This window comes from Tympanuchus pallidicinctus, unplaced genomic scaffold (assembly GCF_026119805.1).
Source record: "Tympanuchus pallidicinctus isolate F22 unplaced genomic scaffold, pur_lepc_1.0 scaffold5, whole genome shotgun sequence".
Lineage (NCBI taxonomy): Eukaryota > Metazoa > Chordata > Aves > Galliformes > Phasianidae > Tympanuchus > Tympanuchus pallidicinctus.
In genome coordinates, this window is record NW_026294769.1 from 27,728,024 (window position 1) to 27,751,405 (window position 23,382).

The window sequence follows — 23,382 nt, forward strand, 5'->3', positions numbered from 1 at the left end:
TTGGCCTGTAGTTCTCTGTGTCTTTGTTTCTCCCTTTCTTGAATATGGAAGTGATGTTTTCCATTCATCTTAGAAAATTTTCAACAATAATACTTTTCCTTAAGTACAATTTTCTGCTTTATTTTTGCTAATTTTTCATGTCAGGGCTATGCTGGCAGAGGTCACATCGCAGCAGAGGCACATACATCCCCCTTGCATGTTTTCTTCTATTTAACTATCATACAATGATGGTAATAGAAGAAAATAGTGACACAGAAATTATATAACTGGAATACTTTTAAATTTTATAAATCGTTTGCCAATAATTTGAGCTAAAACAATTTATTTATTAGGGTAGCTGAATTTGGATCATCATGAGCTTAATCTTTCTGTACTCACACAGAAATATATTTATTTATAGCCTTTTGAGAATTGCATCACTGAGTAGGCTTTGTATGGTTTTGAATATCCTGTACCTTTAAACATATCATCACATGCCCACGTAAATTTGTCTTTGAAACAGCTGTTACCATTTTTTTCGATTTGGATATTTCCATTTATGTGAAAAGAAAGAGATGAAGTCTGAAGGGTGAACTCATTTTTAAATGTTTGGAAAGCTTCAGGGACAATAGCTTAAAATGGTACAGAGCCTTCTGTTGGACAAGGTTTATGAAAAATGAATTAATGCTAATTCAGTGGAACTTGATTAGTGTAGGTCTTGCTTGAATACCAAAGTAGTCTTATCAGCATTTTGTGAACCTTTTTGTAAAATAGGGTAACATGATGATAATTATTCTTTCGGTACTTCATCCCAAAAGAATAAAGTTCACTGAGAAGAGAGAAATTCTTTAGTTATGTGCTGCAGGAGTGTAGAGTGAAATGTTTCACAGGTTGTATAATAAAGAATTGGACTCTATACCGATCTCATGTTTGATTTGCCAGGAGAGTCATGGCTATGTATAACTCAGCTATTGCTGATGGCTTCAATTTTTACTTGAAAAGCATCAATGTAAAATGTCTTTCCCCTCTCTTTTCCCTGCTCATTTTCCATTTTCCCTTGAGGCAAAATAGTCCTGCAAAATCTGCGTAAGTTATGCCAGTGTATGGCTCATGCTTGAACCAGTACCCATCCATGGCAGGATACCTTAGATCATTCAAATGTGATTAGAACTTGGAGCTCAGCTGTTATTATTTTTCTATCTCATTTGAGAGGGGAAGCAATTAGATAATAACCTGGATCTTTGTGTTGTTTCTGTTCTCTGGAAGTAGATTCTACATAGTTCATGTTTGTTTTTCAGGTGATGTGAAACAGAACTGTCTCACAAGCAAGACCTCATTCCATGGCTGTCTGAGGAACCTCATGCTAACCAAGGGCCAACAGGCTGACTTGTTTGACTTCAGCAGAGCTTTTGACCTGCGTGGAGTCTTTCCTCATTCCTGCCCCGGGGCTCAGAAATGAACTGAACAAGGCCTGTCAGGGTTAGACAGGGTTTTTTTGTTTATCAGTTGTTTATCATTCTCATTTCATAATGGAAAGAATTCCCCCCAACCTCTCCCCCCCCCCCCCCCCCCCTTTTTTTTTTTTTTTGTGAGAGCCTGCATCTCTTTGATCTTCTGATTGTTTTTCAACTCAGGTCATCTTTTTTTTAGTCAGAAACTTTATGTCTGTATTGAACTAGAATTTTTCTAAATAACAAATACCTCTACTACAATATTTAGTGACATTAATTGGATATTTCTCTTTTGGGAATTTTTATTAATCGGTGTTTACAATATGTGTTCTCTTGATTACTTGTCAGTATTTCATTTTATTGTGTGTTGGTCATTTTATGAACAGGTCATAATGTTGAGCCACATGATAAAACTGCAATAAACTGCATTATTTCGTATAAATTCAGCTGTCCATATATTTTATTTAGAAGAAAAAGTCATAAAGTTGTGAAGTGAAAAGTACAAGTGGATTGAGTCCAGCAGAGGGAGCAGGAGACAAAGGACATAATTTTGAAGGTATCAGATTCAGAGTCCAATTAAAGAGAATTTTCTTATTTATAATTTCTGTAGTAGCTCTGATCCCTTTTCCTTCTGCTCCAGTCCTCCTGCCATCAGTAGCTGCATTGTTGAGGTGGAATATATTCCTGTTTATGCTTTCATTTGAGTGGTATTTCTATAGCGCAGAGAATGTGAAATAATGTGCTGGTGAAAAAACTGATGGGGTCTGGTTTGGCAACAATTGTGTATTTTGGCAATTAGAACTAACACATCTTCTGGGAAAACAGTATTTCTTACAAGGCAGAGGGAAATCAGAGCAGGTCTGAATTTTCCTGTTGTGCCTGCCTCCATTTCAAACATGAGGCTTCCAGAAGTTGTGCTTGAGCCAGTTTTGGGGGATACACACTTAGCCTGACACAAGTAACAACATCTTTTCATCGACTGAATGGACCACTGAGTGGTGCTGGAACATGTCTGGTATTTGAGGATGGATCTGTAATAAGTATAATTCCTAATGTGTCACTTCCCTCTCCATTTTTGTTTTTGAACCAGCAGGATTTTTGCTCACAACTTGAAGCTTTTAGTAAGCATTTTTACAATTCCTTCTCTAGTGAATTTTGATCTACTTATATCATAGTAATTAAAAAAAATACTGGCTCAAATAAACCTGAGTCATCAATGATTTCAGTGAGGCAGAATTCCCAGCAGTGTCATCTTGTTCCCTGCTTTTGCATAGACAAGAGAAGGAGCCCCTGGTACAAAGAAGTGTGCTGCTTAAGCAGCTATGGGTGTAGTTTTCAGGCACTGTAACAACACCATTGCCCTCGGGACAGATTTTCCTGCCATTTTTGCAATCTCTGTTCCTTGCGTCTGTCAAAAAATCATGTGTTTTAACTTCAAAGAGATTTTTTTGTTGGTACTGTTTTTATTTTTGACATGAATACAAATACAATGGACACATTCTGCTGTACAAGTACACTAATATGTAGGCTTACAACAACAAAACATGTAACATTATAAAAAGGACTATAAGGAAAACGTACATGCAGACATTTTGCTTTGCTTAGTGGCATTGTATTGTTTTCCAGAGGAGACAGACATTAATGGAAAGCCACTGAAAAATAAAAACTGAAACACTGCTTGTGTTTGCTGCCTGTTAACCCCAATATGTGATCTAACAAGGTTCACATTACAAGCACTCATTGAGGCAGCATGGTTTAGATATTTTTGTCCATACCTTCAAATATTCTTTTTAATAGAGGTTATTTCCAACTCTTGCCCCCTATAGCAAGAAACATTTTATCTATGTAAAAGACTAATACAAAGGTATAATTAATACTAGAAAGCTTTGGAATATTAAACCATTAAGCCAAAATATTGTTCCTGGAAAATGGAAAGTGAGGTAGTTTTTATTAGATGCAGATGCAAACATATTTGCACACGTGAACCTAGCTGCATGAACAGGTGAGAGCATTTCAGTTTGCTTTCAATATGTATTTCTTGCAGTACTCTTGTGTAGACAGATGAAATGCTGTCTTTCTAGAACCATGGAATACATAAAGTGGAGTATATAAATGTTTGAGGCATCTTTGGAATTTGTTGAATAAGTTTCTTCCTCCTTGCTGCCACATTCTGATTAATAGCTTTCACATATGTTGCTTTTTTTAGGTGACAATATTATCACATCTTTGTTTTTAATTTAACTACTGCTAGGAGGAGCAAAATTTCAGGCTTCCCTGTCAACATCTTGAAATCTAAGGCCAAAAGTTGAAACTTCACATTTAAAAATACTGGTGAGATTGTTTGCTTTGCTGCATATTAATTCAAGTTAGCGTACCACACCAACATGACACAACTTAATGTTTAACAATATTAACCACAGTACACATGGATCATTAGGTTCATTCGTATCAAACAAGAATTGTGCCATTCTGTTTCAGGGACTGCAGGTGTTTGGCCATGCTGTAGTACTTGGGGTACTGCTTGGAGAGTCGAGGTTATCTGCTAATATGCATATCTTAGGAAGTTACAGGTAATCTTAGTGTAAAACAAGGGTTCACGGAATGTATTTCATTTCATTCACTCAGATTTGTCTTTCCTAAGTTGCAAAGTGGTAAAAGGTGAAAGTTCTCTAATAACCCCTTGTATTCAGTGCAGAGAACAATGATATTTAAGATACATTTTGATGAAGACCTCATTTCAGGGTCTAGAATGCACAGGTAATCTCCTTTTTCTTCCTGTGTACAGAACTAAGAACATGGGTTGAGTGGGAAGATGCTGAAAGTCAATGTGTTTGTCTGAAGATGGTACTATAGAAAGAGTTGCCTTGTTTGCCATTACAAATTCTTTACCTAATGTTCAGACTTTCCATATGGTCATTAAAGCTTTTTTTGTTGGTTATAAATACAATGATGCTTAGCATTTATGTTATGCTCTTTGTTTTCCAAGTACTTTCATATAAAATCTGTTTGCTGTGTTTGTCGTTCCTATATGGGTATTTATAATTCTTGCTCTGCTAGTGAAGTTGTTTGGCTGTGTCTGAGAGCAGAATTTGACTCCAACTAATTCTCATGTTACCTTTATAAGGAAAAGTACTCATTCTGTAGTAAAGCTAAAAAAAGGAGGGCAGCACAGCAGAAAGGATTGTCCATCATCGCAAAGGGAACTAACTGGAATCAGGAAAAAAGCACATGACAAAACATTAATTTCTAGGCCTATGAGCAAACCACAGTTCTACTCTCTCTCTTATACTTAAAATAAATAGTTGTCAAAATAAGTAGTGCATTTTATAACAAAACTGTCCTAGACTTAATCTGGCTGCAACTATGCACCCATTAGTGTTATGAAAAAGAAAACGACGGGAAGTTAAAAATTATACATATTTTAAAGTAGACAAAAAAATGAACAACACTTCTAAATTTCATATTTTATCTAAAGAAGGAAAAACAGAAAGGCAGGATTTGCCCTTTGTAGATGTTGCTGGTAAGAGTGCAGATTAGATGTTGATTTCTTTAACTGAACACTAAGAAAATTAATCACTGCAGATCCCAATGTGCTTTGAACCAGAAATATTTTCTCAAATGTGAAAATCATCGTCGTCATGCATTGTCAGCAGCTCGTCACAACCTACAGGGTTTCTCTATGACACAGTACTCTATGTTCACCTAGAAGACTTGGTTCAGAAGGCTTTTACATTGCTAGTTGGTACCTAAAGCATCAGCTTCAGCCTCACCTGTATGTCCAGATTGTGAACATTACTAGCTGAGCACAGTGGGTAAATTCACTGTGCAACACATCTTTGTGATGATGGTAACGCTGAAGTGCATTTGAAGGTGTTCCCATTCTTTCGGTAAGACAGAGATGAAAAATTATTTGCTGTTTTACAGAGACCTGTGTGTTTCCTATTCAACAAACTTACTTTATTTACATGAAGTATAGCCCAGAACCAGATGGTTGAGTGGAGAACGGTGCTCACCCTAGTGACTGGCTGCCAACTAGGCATCCTTATGCCTAGGCTACTCTATACTGTCAGTGCAGTTAGAACCCACTGTTCTCTTGTCACTCTACGAGTTTTCATGAACTGCACGCAACCAGCAAAAGTAGCTGCAGTTTATTATGTATTTGTAGAAACCCTAAAACAAATGGGCCTGGTTTGGCTGTGGCCTAAAGGCCCCCGTTGTGAAAAATTAAAGTAAAACTATTAAACTCCTGCGCTCATTGGAAGCTTTTTCTCTGTGCTGTGTCATGCAAGATCTGGATGAAGATCTTTTTTCTCAATGCAGCTGAATAGTATAAAAATTGCTTACATATTGAAGCTAAAATATAAGAAAAATAATTAGGTTACAAATTAAGAAACTATAACATTTAATGAAAAAGATGATGTCCTAAGTGGCACCATTAACACATAACTCATAGTGTGGCATTACACAGACTTAAATCTGAGTATATAAGGTAAAAGATGGAGCCAGAAAATATGTCTTCTCACCTACCATTCATCTCCTGAAGCTTGCATGTAAGACAGGGGAAGGACGGAGAAAATGGTCTGTGGTGCTACAAATGCACACAGTAACACGATGCAGACATATGGTTCCAGAAGACTGATAGTAATATATACAGTGGTACATACACAAAGCGGTATACAGCTGTCTACACGGTAGTTCTTTCCCTTGCTTCCCTCCCTCCCCCAGCACCAGGTACTGATGAGGAGTGACTGAGAGATATAAATACTGCAGTAACGCACAGATTCACTTTCAGCAGAAATGTTTGATATTGTCACGTGGCTCCTTCTTGGCACTGCTGCAGATTGAGATCCTCTGTTTTGCGTTTGACAGATACTTCTCCTTGAATGTCTTTGTGATGCCTCTGTGTACATTGTGGTTGGTAGTGTTTCATGCATCCATGGATGCCACTGGACTATTTCCTCCCGCAGAATCCATATTCCAATGCCAGGTCAGGAAACAAAGAACTCCATATGCGATGGGTTATTTTCTGTGCCTCCGTACCTTGGTCTGTCCTCCTCAACTCCTGGGCCAACTCTAGCACAAGCACAATCCATAGGAAAGCATAACTGATGTGCAGCATTCGAATGGTCCAGAAACTGGAGTGATCATTCTTAATATGAAAAGTAGTACATGATGAACATCTGTAGGACAGTACGATAGAAAGGAATGATATCCTGTAGGTAGCTACCGTTTTGTTTTCATCACTGACAAGAGGCGAGAGCTTCTTCAAATGACAGGCATCACAGCTGTCCATTTGGCCTTTGTCCAGTATGCTGCAGCCTTGTGCTTCAGCTTGCTTTTGGTTTTATCACCCATTCTGCCTGAGGATTCGCATGGTAAACATCTAAAATGTATGCATCTGGATCCAAACAATGCTGACCTGACAGAAAAATTGAAAGCCACAAATCATATCATGTTTTGAGTGCACTTGGTGAATAGGATAGAGCTATGTTAAAATATCCTTGAGTGCAATTCCACTGTGCAAAAAGTGCATTTAGAGTACCCAGCTAGTGTCTTGCCTGGCTACAGAGAGCAGCCTAGGTAAATGTGCCAGTGATTTTACTTGATGTGATTCATAATTCACTTCCACTTCCAGGCAGGATGCTTTGCATTACCAAGTTCTGGATGTGGCATTTAGTCAAATGTTAAACAAATTATTACAGTTTCTCTATAACCATTAACAACACTGTTAATGCTACTGGGCTGGAATTAAAACTCTGATTTAGCTTCTGCTCTGTTTTTAAATGCTCAAAATGTTGTTCTGCAAACTTTGTGTTCTTATCCACATAGGAACTTGCAAGATAAATGCAGACTACAACAAAGTTTCTAAGTCTGGAAGATTGAGGGTTTCAGCAGGTGGAAAATCATAGGAAAACCCAAATTGTCTTTGCTGTGTTTCCCACAATTTGCTTATCACATAGAAAGAAGCATTTGGTGCTTGCTAATTGGATAATAAGGAAATAAAAACTTGAGTTGATTTGTTGGATTATATTGGATTTATGCTGGGTAATGCAGCCATTTAACTGGTGAGGTTATGCTGCTGTGACACAAAGGATTATAGCAAAATTTTTGTCCAGTTACTTAAAATGTCATTAGGGTCCTAATGATTTATAAAGTAAAACTTCATAAAGGAATTAATGCATCATCAGTTTTATAAGGTACCTTGGAACATCTAGGATTATAAAAATCATTTTAAACTAGTATATAAATTAAATGTTCAGATTTCTTTTTCTGCAAGAGCATCTTAGGAATACTTGAGGTTGCTTCAAAAGGTCTTATGATCCTCTTCTGCATTAACATCTCTTGGCCATCCTGTTTAGTGAGCCAAAACAAATCAATAACCAGGTGAAGCGCTGGATGAGCATATCTTCAATAATAAAAACTTTGGTTCTTGACTGCTTTTGAATAATAATTTTACAGAGAGTAATAATTTTACAGAGATTATTTAGAAATGACAGGTTGTAGATTGGGCACATAGGAACCTTATGAGGTCCAACAAGGGCAAAATCAGTGTTCTATACCTGGAGAGGGGTAACTACATGCATCAGTTCAGACTGGAGGCTGACTTAAAACGGAAAGGAAAGGAGCTCTGCAGAAAAGGAACTGGGTGTGCTGGTGAATGACGGGTTGGCCGTGAGCCAGCAGTGTGCCTTTGTGGCCAAGAACACCAATGGTATCCTGGGGTGTTAAGAGTGTGGCCAGCAGGTCAAGGGTGGTGATCCTCCCTCTTTGCTCTGCCCTGCTGAGGCCACATCTAGAGTACTGTGTCCAGTTCTGGGCTGTTCAGTTCAAGAAAGACAAGATAATTTCAGGCTAGCAAAGGGTCACAGAGAAGATTTAGGGGGCTGTAGCATCTCATTCTGAGAAAAGGCTGAGACACCTGGGACTGTTCTGTCCAGAAAAGAGTAAGCTGAGGAGGGATTTTATCAGTGCTTATAACTGCCTAAAGGGATATATTCAGTGGATGGAGCCAGGTTTTTTTACTGTGATGCTCAGTGACAGACCAAAGGGAAACGGGCACAAACTGGAACACAGGAAGTTCCATTTGAACATGAGGAAAAACTACTGTGAGAATGACAGAGCACTGGAACAACTGCCCAGAGAGGTTGTGGAATCTCTCTCCCTGGAAGTATTCAAGATCTGCCTGGCCATGTTCCTGTACGGCTTGCTGTAGGGGACTGCTTTAGCATGGGGTTGGTTCAGTGATTTCCAGAGGTCCTTCCAACCACTGCAATTCCATGGTTCTGTGATTCTGGGAACCTAGAAGAACTGAGCTTCATCAAACAGCTGATTAAAGACTGAGAGAATCCAGAATTTCAGTATGAAAAGACGAAGGGGAGGGTCAGGACCATTCAATATAAAATTAAAATTTATTTTTCATTTTTTAGGCCAGGAGCCTATGTGGCAAGTCACTGTTGTTATTATAGAAATGTCACTGCATGCAACACCGAAGAAGAACAGCTCACTACTGTGAGGAATTTACAATATAAATAACATACATGTATGAATACAAATATATTAGACCCATATAGGCAGAAGTTGAATTCTCAATTCTGTATTTTTATCTGTAAGAAGTTAACACTTAAATGCAATGAGAAAAAAAGGAAAAGACCAGTGAGAGGGGGAAAATGTATTTTTAAGAGAAAGACCAAGAAGCTCTTAACTGTGGAAAATACTCAGTTATGAGTGCGAGAGAGGTAAATGAAAGGTCAGATGAGATTGGCAGGGCTGCAGCAGCCAAGGGGGGTCCTGCTGGGATCTTGCCACCATGTCACCCCAATCCGTGGGGTGCCTCTCCAGCCAGCAGGCATTGTTACATCAATTTTATGAAACTTTGGATCAGCTTTCCTGCAGATGGGCAGGAGAAAACCAGCTGTGTGAAAACAGAACTGATCTGGAGTGTTTTAAAAGCCTAAGGATATTCTGAGTCAAATTTTCAAATAGACCTACCTATATTTCCTCCAACTTCATGTAAACTTTGGATCTGGCTTCTCACATTCTGTGACAATCCACAGCTAGGAGAGAAAAAAAGTTGTTTTTTTTTTGTTTTGTTTTGTTTTGTTTTGTTTTTCTTTTTTTGTTTTGTTTTGTTTTGTTTTGTTTTTTGTGTGTGTGTGTGTGCGCGTGTGTGTGCTATAGCTACTGCCTATCAATTGCCACTTATATTAAGCAGAAATTGATATTTTTTCCCTCTTCTCACAAACTTACTTATCAAAAGCAAGGACTTCAATCAAACAAGCAGAATATATGTGCTGTAGAGGTATTTTACCATGCAGAGTTAACTAAGCTTTTTATTACACTATTGTTTATTTAAAGAACAGAATTAATGCAATAATGTCAAAAGACTCTGCAAGAAAGACTTTCAAATGCAATTTGCCATTTCCCATAGCAGATAATAATTATCACTCTACATAAATAACACCATGAATGTTTTATGGGCAGATATAAGAAAATTTTGTATTCTTTAAGTGGTATGCCTATAAAACGTATGTTTCTGGTAGTGGCATCATAACAGAGGACAGGCTAATTCTGTGTGAGAGCCAATTATTAAGTAGAATATAAAGAAGAAAATCAACGGTTAAAATTTCTTTGACTGATGTAACCATAAATTAGCAATTTTGGATTCTAAAAAGAATTCTTGTAACACAATAAATCTCTGAGAAGAGGACGATCTATTTGTTAATGGTTCTGGCATTATTATTCAGGAAAAACAAAATGTTCCGTTTTACCCACCTGTTTTCACAGTGGAATCGAGCCAGGATGTCTTTGGCTTTTGTTTGGCTGTTGAGTTGAATTGCCATAGAGACTTTTGAATGCAGTGGTGCATAAACTCTTATCACCCCCTCCGGTATGTCAGACTGCAGGTATGGGGGAAAAGTGACAGCTCCCTAAAGTCAACATTCAGTAGAGTAAGTCTGAGGCACATATTATTGTAACTCCATTCAGAAGCAGTTTTGCAACTCTTTAGATACTGCTTACAAAAATCACTGGCAGGGATTCACTCAATTATTTAAAAAAATACATTTACAAACATACAATTGTACATTTATAGGTACAGTATAGTAAGCTAGAATAGAAAGACAAAAATGACTTAGTAAGCATCACTTAATCCCATTAATTGTAGTTATTTTCAATAATATTTTGAGTCAAGTTGTTATCTGAGATTTTTTAAAGTTGTTCTGTTAACACTGGCAGTGGGCTAACAGCTTAATTAAAAATACCTAAAAATGTATTTAGGACTGCCTGCACTTCCATTTGAAGATGGAATTCTCTTAGGCATGAAAAAACCACAGTTTTTCCCCATTCTAGAACTTCAGCTAGATCAAAGTTTATGTACAGTAAAATATTGAAGTAGCATATGGTTTCTGTTAATTTGCAATTTGACCTTGTGTAGGGTTCAAACAATCATCTATGAAGTTTATGCACTCTTCTATGATTAATGGCAGATAAATCAATTAGCAAGGTTTGCATTCCAGTCCTAATCCAGTTAATACCAAGCTGAGAGAGCACAATTGTCTCTCCAGTCTCTGTAATTTAGGACATCTGAGACCCAGGGTTTGTATTAAGTGCTCTCCAAATTCAACTCAGTTATGCAAACAGAGTTTTCCTCCAATTTACCTTTCATAATTCAGCTACCTGACATGGTTAGTTTCCTTTTTATTAGATGCAAAGTCAATTACTGTGATCAATGGACTTATGTTTCTGAACGTTCAGGGCTGCAGTAATGGATGCTCCTTAGAAGCTCTCCCTGTTCTTGCTCCAAACTGAGGATAGTTTTTGACACAGAGCAGCCTATACCAACGTTTTAAACAAATACCTACATCTGCATCTGTGTCATAAACATATTTCCTTCCCAAAGTAAATTTCAGTCGATGCTGGCAAATGAGTTCTTCAAAAAGTTGATTTAGCATGGATACACCACTCATAACATATCTTTTTCCATTTTACTCAGACATTTTCTTCTGCAGTTTATTTTTTTTCTGTGTTAGGTTTCATTATTTCTTGCCGTTTCTTATAATCATTACTTCCTACTCTGTTTTTCCTTCTTTCTTTCTTCCACCCTATTCTTCAATATCTATAGGCACCTCTACTAGTCCCTTGATTACTCTTCTAATTCACCAACCTCCATTCTTTCAAATGACCATGAAAAGACATAAAGGTTTTCTGTGTGCACAAGTTGCTGTGTTGCCTGATTTATATGTTACACCTAACCTGTATGTTCGTCTCAGGTCCTGTCTATTCAAGTAGCATTCATCAAATTAAACTCCATATGCAGTCAATGGAGAAAAGCTGGTGGCTTTAAGACGTCCAGAAGATCTTTATATCAGACTTTCCTAAGCCTGAGCTGGATTTAGAGATCTGAAAATCCTCCACTGTGTCCCTCTCTCACCACTGACTGTGGTGAGCACCAACAAAGACCTGAGGCCAACTACTTTGTCAGATGCTTAGAATTTAGAACCAGTTTTGGTGCCTGTGTTAGGGAAAGTATTCTCTTTCTGCTTAGGAAGTTAGTGCAGAACTATGAAACCAAAATTTGCAAGGAGAAAATTATTAAGTGTTCGGGACTGGGGCATGGATAAGTGTATCTACTCCTAATATGGACCATCCTTCTACCCAGCTGCAGATCCATGTACTTTTAGAATACCTGCAGATTATTGCCATAAAGTACAGTCCATGTATGAGCATCTTCTTATAAAACAGGTATAAAAACAACATGTGTGTGTAACAGTCTATAGTTTGGGCTCCTATAAACCTTTCTGCAGGCATCACTTTTTCTGTCAGTCTCCCATGCTTTGTCTTATCAAAATATTAGACTAAGAAGCATGTCTCTCAAGACAGCTCCCAAATAAGCTTATTTTCTATAGGAAAATACACAAGCTGCTGTCTGACTGCAGAGTCAAGGGATTTTCTGTTTTAAAGATTTATATTAAAGCCACTGTTCTAAACACATTCACTCATACTGCTTTTCCCTGCTAAAATGTATTTGATTTAAATACAGTTGAAGAATTTATCTACATGAACCATAATTACTTAAGAGCAAGTTCCTTGCTGTATGAGGGACTGCACAAGTAAATTATGTTGACAGTCACTACTGTAAGGAAGAAGCCTCTATGGTAAACGAGATGCAATAAGCAAACTTAGGTCAACCACTTAAAAAGGGTTAGAAGATGGCTTGTATGGCAGACTGAGCAGAGTTAAGGAGAAAACCAGAATGAAGGTCTGACACTGGTCTAACTAACTGTGGGTGAGGGCACTTAAAATAGAAATAAAATTTGAGGAAATATTTAAAGAAGCAATAGCTTTATACACGTCTATAGGAATTTCCTCCCCACTTCCCAGATGCTTTTATGAGATAGGAGAGGAGGAACATTAATTAAGGCTGCCATTTGAAGATGTTGTTACTTCTATCATACCTCTGGTCTTTCAGGTCTTTCTCTCTCCATGGTCTTTCTCCTTAGAAGTTTTCTCACTCCTTTGTCAAACATCAGCTGCCTCTTGCTGTTGTTTATGGCTGCCTCATTCATTTTCCTCACCTGAGAAATCAGAAAGGATGGAACCTAAAGAGAGAAAACCAAAGCTGAGAATAGGCAGTAGATTTTTTCCCCCTCCTAAAACTGTGTTTGGTTTTTAAAAGTTTGCCAATTGGAATTCATCAGAAGCTCTGTTCCCAGAAAAATATGTAGAATTAGCAGCTCGCTCTAACAATCCACCTTCAGTGAAACTAGTTATCTTTCATATCATATCAATTTTTTAGCTATATATGCCGTTGGAGGAACTTTATTAATTGGCTGTTTTTATAATCCTCAAAGATTCTGGCATGCAGAAAAGAGTTGAGTGTGTCAGTACTGTGCCAACTTTTGGAAGACAGCAAGTAGCATGTACTTTTGGCCCATGTTATTATGGACTAGACTTCTAAGAAGTCTTCTTAGTCTCATTTCTTTCAAGTCTCACCTAGGCATCTAGATGAGATCCTACTCTTACACATTTTCCTATAGAATCATAGAATTGCTCAGGTTGGAAAAGAGCTTAAAGATCATCAAGTCCAACAAAAAATATATGTATTTATAAATATAAATATTAGTGTTGGATAAGTACCTCTTGAGGGTAGTTTATGATAAAGAGCATGCCTTAGGCAAGGTGAATCTTCCAGAGGCATCTGCCACTTTATTTCATTCCAAGTATGTGAGACTTCAGCTAGTTCCTAAAGAACAGATAAATTTCTTCTAGGAAGGCCAGTTCACTCTGATTTCTACACATTTAGACGTGTAGCAAAATCCTTTCCCATACTGGAGCCATAAAGAGGGAACCAGCATTACAGTATTACTTACTGTCCACAGGATATCCTGGTACCGAATTAAAAGCCGCACAATGTGTGCAGTGGTGGCAGCTGCTTGCATTTCTTGTTGGTTTGCACGTTTCCCTTTGTAGATGAAGAGGTTTGGTGCAACAATCATAGAAACATTCCACAAATTCATTTTATTTTTTCCTTCATTAGCAACCACCTTCTTCAGGAACTGAAGGAAAGCCTGGAAAAATAGCAGTTATTATGCTCAGTCTCACAAAATATTTTACCTAATTGCAGTATTTTCAAACACATGACAAAGCTGCCAGGCTTGCACTTGGAGGTGAAATTCAGGAGATTTTGCATTACAATTTGAATTACTGTGATATTTGCTGGCACAGCCACCCATCAACCACAGACATACAGTTCATTAAAATACACTATAATAAATTCTGTGCCACTTAGGCACATATCAAAACCAATGAAAGTCAAGTAGTGTGTCTGCAGCAAGACTCGGAACTCTGTTATACAGGAAAGATATAGCATTATTGAAAGGAAATATCTAATTCCTTCACAGATTTCAAGGTGTCATTTTTGATGTATCTGGTCAAGGCTCTTAGAATTCAATCATCAGGGTGATGGGCCTCTCCTCATACATACATCAGTGCTATATGTGATACAATCCGAGGTATTTCTGCCAGAAATCCTCAGACTTTTGTTCTGGGATAATGAAAGAAAGAAATGCTTTGTGGTTGTTCTTTAATGCCACTTTTAGCCACTTTTACCCATGCACGACAGAATCACAGAATCACAGAATGGCCAGGGTTGGAAGGGACCTCAAGGATCATGAATCTCCAACCCCCCTGCCACATGCAGGGCCACCAACCTCCACGTCTAATGCTAAACCAGGCTGCCCAGGGCCCCATCCAACCTGGCCTTGAAACCTCCAAGGACGGGGCATTCACAACCTCTCTGGGCAGCCTGTTCCAGTACCTCACCACTCTCTGGGTAAAGAATAAAAGGAAATGTTTCACTTTTGGGCAATTTATTCAGAATTTTACATGACTGACTAAATAGGATGGATTGCATTTGTGGTTAGAATTGGGGTCTGCCAACGAATCCTTTTGAAAAACCATTAAAACCATTATCTTTGTACCCCAATGTTTCAATTGAAACATTTTTACATACTAAATAACTACAAAACAGAAAATATGCTGGAGAAATGTCTAAATTATCATTTGTTTTGTAAGAAAATATATAACTACGATTATCATAGTTTGCAAGAAGAGACACTACTTCATTTCTATAATCATTTCTATTTTTGCTTATAAGTCTAGTAATAATTAAAGCTAATCTCCTAGCATGTTTTATATATACTTCTCCATACTTTGGTATAAGAAATAATCCTCATTGTTCACAGTGGACTTAAAAGACCTTCAAGCACTTTAAATTGAATTATTATTCATGTCCTATATGCATTCATTACTACTGACAAAGAAGGTATCTAGTTTCATAAATCTATATCCAAACTGGCCAATGAGAGATCTTCTGGAACTGGGGACCTCCAGAATCTTGATGAGCAGAAGACCTGAGGGAACACCCATGGTTCCCAGGCAGCAAATCCACCCAGATTTTTTAAGTAGAAACAAATCCAAAGATCCAACCAGAACCTCTTAGGGTCAGGACACAGCTCCAAGTAGATCTGTGAGCTGCAAAGAACCCAAAATGCTTGTAGCCTCTGTGACTGTAAGTGTGAATGGTAAATGGATGTGGATACTGTGAAGCAAAACAGCTGAGGCTGAGTCCCTGATATCCATACTGTAGATATACATTTCAGGGAGTTTTACTTTGGACTAACTGCTACAGTCTAGTTCAGTGAACTGGAAGTCTTTCAGCCCTTGGGGTGCCCCAGATGAGTTCCTGGGGGGGCTGCTTCTCTTTTGGTTTCAGCCCAGAGAATTTCAGTTATACAAAAACCTCAGAAACTGAATTTTCTTCATCCTAACTATCCAAGTATCTTCTTTTGAAAGCTTCAGAATAAATGGTATCTGGGAGCTAACACAAGGAATTAGACCCTTTCAGTAACTGTTTCTAATGTCTTGTAAAGGAAATTCCAGCCAGGGAATAGGAATGGCTCTTCAAGGAAATTATAAGAAACACACATGAGAGCTTTCACAGTGCAGCATCTGAACACTGTCTGTTAAGAAAAAAAAGTGTCTCTCATTTAAAAGTCATAGACACCACAGATGGCAGGTGATAGCAAACAACAGACTCACCTTAGCTGTGTCCCTGTTGGCTTCAGGCAGAAGCATGATCAACAGATGCAAAGCTTGAAGCTGTAACTTGATCTTGGGGATTTCTAAGAACATGAATAATTAATAATTTTGAAATCTCATTTACAATCACTTTGTTCTAAAAACCTAGTTGCCCAGACTTTCTAGATACACAGCAGCCGCTGGCCAGTTCAGACTAGCATGTTTAGCTAGTAATTAGAACTGATTTCTTTCTAAAATGTAAAACCAGCACAGTGTTTTTTTTTCCTCTTCACCATCCTGGATCTTTGACAGAGAGGGAGACAAAGACTATATAAAACTCTTTCTAAATAAAAAATAGCCAATATTTTTCAGTGTTAGTCAGTTTCTCTCTGACGTCCTAGTCAAAATGTGTTGTACATGGATGAAGCTCTTCTGCTCTTTCAAGTGGAAATGGATATTTATTTTCAGAATTTTTTCATACTAATATTTTTAAGTGAATGCTTGTTACAAAATCCTATCATATTTTCAACAGTTGGTATATATTCATCCAGTGCAGTGTCCACTAGATCTGGGATGGAGGCGATGCATACTAAATGTATCCTTTACTTCCATTCTAGGCGGATGAATGAGGCTGTGGGAAAAAGTGTCATGTTGATATTGTCAGAGGGAATACAGTAACTATTTTGTTCAGATACTTCCTGTTTCTCCGCATTTTCTAATAGCAAAATAGAGAGAAAATGCTCTTTACTACATGCGCTCTGGGACTCATAAGAAGCCTCCTCAGGTATGTTAAGGTTGCAGCAAGGGATCATCGCCTCTCTGTGACCTTTAAAACTACCTCAATGGAGACAAAGAAAATTTGGCTGCAATCTTATATAAAAGTTCAGAATTTGCTTCACTAATTTGCCTAATATATTCACTATCCTGACTGATACTCTCATACTGTCCTTGCTCAAGTGAATTTACAGTATAATGAATAGGTATTGCAAGGTACTATTGCATTCTTCCTGGAAGAGAAATGAGCAAAATGTACTGTAAATGTCACAGAGTGTATTTTCAGGGTGTGTATGCTGGAAACAAAATGAGGTTGCCTGAGGTCATTTGTGATCATATTCATCTTGTATGAATATTCTGACCTCAGCATAAACTTCAAGAAAAGTAAAATGGAGTTAATAGTATCTTAAACAAAAGGAAGTGACTTGATCTTACCTTGCAGAAAATTTCATTCGTGAAATCTGTATTTTGTGTCTATTAGATTGCATATAAAAGACATTGCTCAATCATTGTTTGCTCACAGGTTTCAATCTCATGTTAAACAGTTGTGTCACTCACACAGTACTATAGGTATCATTATCTGCATATTTTTTTCTCTTTAAAAAGGAAACCACGCAGACAAATTAAATGCTTAGGTGAGGCAGTAGGATTTTTGTCTTTCTACTTCAGTTTATATGAGCTCCTTTTTTTTTTTTTACCTACTTTCCACTAAGGTGATAAAAGCAGGCAGATATTCCACTGTGAATAGTGGACTTGGGAGTTCTCTTATAAACATTTTAAGCAGTCCTGCTGCATCATTGTTTCGTACTTGATCCCAGTCAAATGTGTCTTCATAAAATTTTGTCTCAAGTTCTTGATGGAGATTCTGAAAGATAAAAGGAACACCTGATTCTCAGATATTGCTTCTGGCCTGGTAGTTTTACATCACTTCAGAAAATCGTTTACAAACCACAGACATATTTACACCACAGTTGAATTAAAATAGCTCTAAACCAGTTGTGATCCAGGTACAGCCACATGGAGTTCAGAGATGATTAACAAGTGAGACTCCAGGAAATACTTTGAAATGCAGGTTAAATTTGGTTTGCCATAGCTAGATTTCCACCAGTGACACATTTGAACTACTTTAAAGCAAGACAACTTTGTGCACTGTTTAGTGAGATTTTTAGCACAACAATTTCTTTTTATTTAAAGCACTCCTCCAGAGGTTTTGGCCTTTAAATCACAAAGGATTTGCATGTCTGGCTTCACCATCAGTGAAACTGCTAGACAACCTGTTGGCACTTCAACCAAGGGGCTTTGAGAGAATGGTTTGAAATTAGGTTTGCTTTTCTTCAGAAGGATGCTTTGTCTTAGGATAGCAACAATTATAGGATAGCAACAATTAATTTTGATCACTTTGTAGTGATCTCCTTACTTTAAGAAAGCCTGCAATTGAAGCATGCCAAAAATAAAACAAAACAACCAAAAAAAAAAAAACCAACCAAAAAACCAAAAAACAACCAACCCTCAAAAACATAAGAGAAAGCTCAGATAGATAAAATTGATTGTATTATTTTGGGTGCCCAGTCATTCCTGTTGTCCCGTGTTACCATTTTGCTCTATAACAAAGCTCTGGAGGGTAACAAATTGACGTTTCACATGTGTATGAGTGGGAAATATTTGATAAGGTTCATAGAAGAAGCAGAATTTGATTTCAGATACAGATCACTGTTTGGAAAATGAAAGCTCCATAAAAAAAATTGTTGGCTAACTAAGAATGAAGTATTTTTTTTTCTAATGTAAAGCTAACCATGAATAATACAGCTTTCACAATTATTACTGGCCAAACACTGCCTTATCCATAAGAAGTCTGTTAATGTTTCTTTGTTAGACTATTTTTGACAAAACGTATCTGTTGCTGATATTCAGGTTTCAGGTCATGTTTTTGTCAAATGTACATTACTACAATGCAAAAATAAATAAATAAATACATAAAAATAATCCAATTGGACAGAAAAGCTTTGAAAAATGAATTCTCCTTACCATGCCTCACATAAATAGAAGGAAATTACATATCAAATGTGGTCAATGAAGTGAAATGGCTGGCAGAAACAGAAATAGAGGGTCATTCAGGATTTGGTTTACAATGTCACAATCTCATTTTTGCTAGGGCATTTTACAGGTTAAAATCTAAGTGACCTCAGCTTCCTCCATTCACATCCTTTGCACATAATCTACACAAACACCTGAACTAACTTTTCTTTTGGTAACTTACTGGGAAATGTGGAATAGAACTCTTCACCTCATCAAAATCACAGAAGGAAAGGAGAACTACTCAACATTTTTTCTTCTGAGAAAGAGGTAAAAGTTAAAAGCAAGATTTTTGAAACACAAACACATATGTGTACACATATATCTACACGGGTACTTATGTATAGATATATTTATACACGCACATACCTAAGTGCTTTTAAAAAACTTTCTGGCCACTTTTTCACTATGGCTGATAGAACGGTAGATTACAGCTCACTGGAGCTTTCATTACAAATTAGATTAGACACAGAGGAAAAGTTGTATTTATTTCTTCTATCCTTTGTTTTATAGAAGAGTGACTTTAAATCATTTCCATATGCCTTCTCTTTCTCAAAATAAGACCGAAATAAAACTGGAATGCCCTCAAATCCTAATGTCATAATAACGTGTGAAGGCTTTGAAGAATGAAATCTGGATCTGCTTTGAAGAAAATTTCCTTTTGCTGGTTGGGTTGCTGGATGGACTTAAGTGAAGACAAAACCCAAATAATTTAAAATGTTTTGGTGGACATCCATTACCAGAAAGATATGGATAAAATCATACCTCAGACAGTCTCCTTGGGTAAAGGCAGTGAATAAAAAGTGAACAAGACAAAAAACAATATACACAGAAAAATAAGAAAGTCTTTAACTAGGTAGGGCAGAGCTCTGCTGTGATATCTCCCCAAAAATGCCAGAGAAATTTAAGATTGTGTGAAATAATACTTTAAGAATTTTTGTGAAAAAAAATGAGGAATCCAAAAAGTACAGGGTTACAGGGAATTAGGAGCTCTCTTCTTTTATAAATCTACAATGTGAAAGGGAGTTGGGATGCTGCTGCCTATCTTTGGTGCTTTTCACATGCTGCTTCTTCCTGATGATCTCTACCCATTGATGTTTAGTAATCTCTAACCTTATTAGTTGTGTTTTTACTACCATTTTGAGATTTTGAGCCTTCCTGCTACGTTTAGAAAATCAAGACTAGTTATCTTGAAAACGAGAAAGTGAAAATGGGAAGTTATCATTATAAATTGCTAGAATCATATTAAAAAAAAAAAAAAAGCAAAAACATGCAAGAAAACACCATCAAGCCAAAGAAAAAAGAAAATGGAAAAAAGGTAGACACTGCTAGTAAACCCATAAAAATAAAAAACAAATTAATTTCCTAACTTAATTTCTTATCTTTCCTCTGGCACAGGCTTCCAGCTCCTAGAATTTAGTTAGTCAGTAGAAACATTTCCAAGTGTTACTGTACTGCAGTGGCAGAGCCAAGGTTACTGGGCACCAGATAGCCTGTGTTCATGGCCTGTAAATAGCCTGCGAAAATACAGCATTCTAGGCTGCCAAACAGTGATCACAGGCCAAATTTCTCTCACTTGGAAGATGAAATTTTAAGATCATAGAAGACAAATGAGAAATAAAATGGCACAAAAAATTGTTAAAGTGACAGAGAATAAGTTCTTTATCTTAAGTTAGCTCAGTTGGCAACTCTGTATTCTGAAATAAATTAAGGAGATAAGATCACAGCAATTTTGGATGACAAAGATAAACTGAAAAGATCACTCAGTGTTCAGCTCATTTCAGCATCAAGACTGTGCTTTATATAGAACATTACCAAATGCAAAGCAACAGACCACATGCTCTGTGATTTATTGGTTCCCAGGAACCAATTTAACCTTTTGCTGATAGAACTGGAAATGTCGATCTACACACATCACTATTTCTGTGCAGTGTGCATTTGTGTGTGCTGTGTTATTTGACATCGAAGCTGTGTTCCATGAGACAGGAAACTGGCACAGACATCTACCTTAACCCTGGAGGCAGATCCAGGCACTCGAAGAATTCCTTCAGTTTCTAAACCAGTTTCCTCAAGCTTGAGCAGCAACTGAAAAAGAGACAAACCCAGAAAAATACTCAGAAGTATTTAAAAATGCCATTAACTATTTTTAATATAAGTCTACTTGAAACAAATCTGAAAAAAAAAACAAGCCTTTCAACATAATCTGCTAATGAAAAAAAGCTTAGGTAAATAAGCCTTCATAGTTCAATCTCTGTATTCCTGACTCTGAAATCTGATGTATAGAGAGTACAGAAAATTGATAACACAATAGGCGTCTCTGTCCTTGATGTGACACTTGACATTGCTACAGAACAAGTAACATATAAATGCATATGCTCTTTTATTAATACATTTATGTACTATATATTAAGTTACACTGGGTAAAAGTCAGTGGTGTTTTGAGGAAAACTCAACCTCTGAGAAATGCTTAAGTTTCTCCCTGAGAAGCACAGTGGAATGGATTATAGATAACATGTGTTCCTGTGACCTAAGAACTCAGATTAGCAAATGATCACAGGATATTTTTGTTTTGAAATTTCTGTGAATATAGAAATATGATTTGCACTCTAACTTGTTATTAAAAAATAATGTTTTGGTTGGACAAGATTTAGAATAAACAACAACCAAAAATAATATATTAGCATTTATTCACATAGCTCTGGATTTTCAGTACCAGCTGCACTTTCTATCTTTCAGTTTCCAATAATGTTGACAGAGAAGCCAAGCACTGCAAAGTAATGTAAAAATTCATGTTCTGTCGGTCTTTCCCCTGACATTCCTCTCTTCTCAGAATTTACAACATTTTTTGGACTTTCAAGTCCTTGTTATTGCATGTGTGCTTGTGTCTGTGTATACATCTCCAAGACATCTGCTGGATGTTACTGCTTTGTCAAAAGTCCTGTATAAATGATATTGCCTCAAAGGAAAAGATACCACAACCGCATCCAATCTAGAAATAACAGCTAATAACATGTTTAGTTTAAATTCACATGAAATTAAAACTCTAGAGAGAACTCATTTCTGCTGCTTTTGCACACACACGCAATTTTGCATGGCTGTTTCATTTAATAAGAAAGAGAAACAGTAAGCCTGATATTGGTTTCCAAGGTTTCCTGTATGGTACCATATAATTACAAAAATGGAAAGAGGTTCCCACTGTAGATAAAATACACACAAAAAAAGCAGAAATCTGTAGAAAACACATGCAGAGATCTATAGAAAACATCCTGAAAATTGTAAAGCTTGCATCTTTTCTTATCTGATCTGTGTTCTGGGTGCCAACGTGAATGATGGAAATGCCAATCTTAATGACTGAGCAAACTGTGTTATACTCACTTTTTGGAAGATGAGAGGAACTTTTACACCAGGAATCTTCTTCTGATCATTCTCCAGCAGCACTGTGAGGGGGACTCCAAAAAGACCATTTTCTTAAAAACAACAACAGATGAGAAAGTGAGCAAATACAGCTTAATATGTGTCTTCTTATCAATGCTGAGCAGTGCCCAAGTGGCCGCCATGCAGATGCCATGGTACAGTACCTCGTCTCCGTACCCTCTCTGCACGATTCCTCTTCAGCTCTACACCCAGGGCATCGTAGAAGGCTGTTAGCTCAATTAGGGAGAGGTAGCGGATCTTCTTCATGTCTTCAGGAGAGAGATCTCCAATCTCTGTCAGTCCAAATCGGCTTTTCCGAACAATGAATTTCTACAGTAGAGATGAATTGCATCTTAATTTGCACTAGAATTATGTGCAACTTTTTGTTTTGAAAGAGATGCCCATATTTCAGAAGAAGTCAGCTAATACCAAAGAGCTGAACTGCAACTCCATATTTTAGCCTGTTAGGTTGAAATAGCTTGCATCCATCTGAATCATAATCAACCTTCTTGTTTATCATGTTCCCTTATAGTTCAGCTGGTATCACTGTGGCAGAGTTCTTAACTTCAGTGCCCTGCCTGTACTCCAGTCTTGAAGAACAAGCTACATGCTAACTAAATTTCTGTCCAGTTTCAGGAGAATATAACATTGCTTTGCTTCCTCCTCTCCCACACTGTCTTTGAACTCTGCTGAGAGAGTTGATACATTTCATCATGGATATGGTTGTATATCCAATGGTGATGGGGATGGATGAATACGTTTATGTTCTGCATGTTTCTATTAATTTATGATTTTTTAAAGGGGAGTTCAGACTAAAGATATGAAGAAAAACCCAGAAGTAAAACCACTTAGTTCTTATGCCAACATGCCTCTTTTCTGGTAGCCTTTGGTACTTAAAAATTGTTTTGGCATAGAAATAGGATTCCCATCAGCTAAGAAATAATTTATTTGAACAGGCTTAAACTAAAAGATACTTAGTAATACTGGGATATGTGAAGATGTCTACATATTTTAGAAAATGAATTGTCATGAATCAGATCCAGAAGAATTGCATCATGCCATAAACATTTGTACAAATGTCAGAAAGAAAAAGCATTCATGAGTTTTTTACTTG

The 23,382-nt window shown here is 37.1% G+C and overlaps 2 protein-coding genes across 3 annotated transcripts in view; one reads left to right on the top strand and one right to left on the bottom strand.

The window, feature by feature from the left end:
• LAMA1 (laminin subunit alpha 1) overlaps positions 1-1,872 on the top strand; it is a 100,447-nt gene extending 98,575 nt beyond the window's left edge. Inside the window, 1 exon segment of the mRNA XM_052703485.1 lies at positions 1,278-1,872. Within this exon segment, the coding sequence (XP_052559445.1) occupies positions 1,278-1,438 (161 nt within the window). The 3' untranslated portion in view covers positions 1,439-1,872.
• Positions 1,873-2,622: 750 nt separating this feature from the next.
• Positions 2,623-23,382, bottom strand: part of ARHGAP28 (Rho GTPase activating protein 28) — a 75,347-nt gene continuing 54,587 nt past the window's right edge. Inside the window, exons 6-15 of one of the 2 annotated variants that reach the window (XM_052703458.1) lie at positions 22,433-22,598; positions 22,230-22,321; positions 20,862-20,939; positions 17,484-17,646; positions 16,029-16,111; positions 13,799-13,996; positions 12,884-13,027; positions 10,203-10,357; positions 9,420-9,484; positions 2,623-6,849 (exon numbers count right to left, since the gene is read on the bottom strand). In XM_052703458.1, coding sequence (XP_052559418.1) covers positions 6,758-6,849; positions 9,420-9,484; positions 10,203-10,357; positions 12,884-13,027; positions 13,799-13,996; positions 16,029-16,111; positions 17,484-17,646; positions 20,862-20,939; positions 22,230-22,321; positions 22,433-22,598 — 1,236 coding nt within the window. In that variant the 3' untranslated portion in view covers positions 2,623-6,757. The remainder of the gene's footprint in view (positions 6,850-9,419; positions 9,485-10,202; positions 10,358-12,883; positions 13,028-13,798; positions 13,997-16,028; positions 16,112-17,483; positions 17,647-20,861; positions 20,940-22,229; positions 22,322-22,432; positions 22,599-23,382) is intronic. The other variant, XM_052703457.1, reaches the window with a different exon arrangement.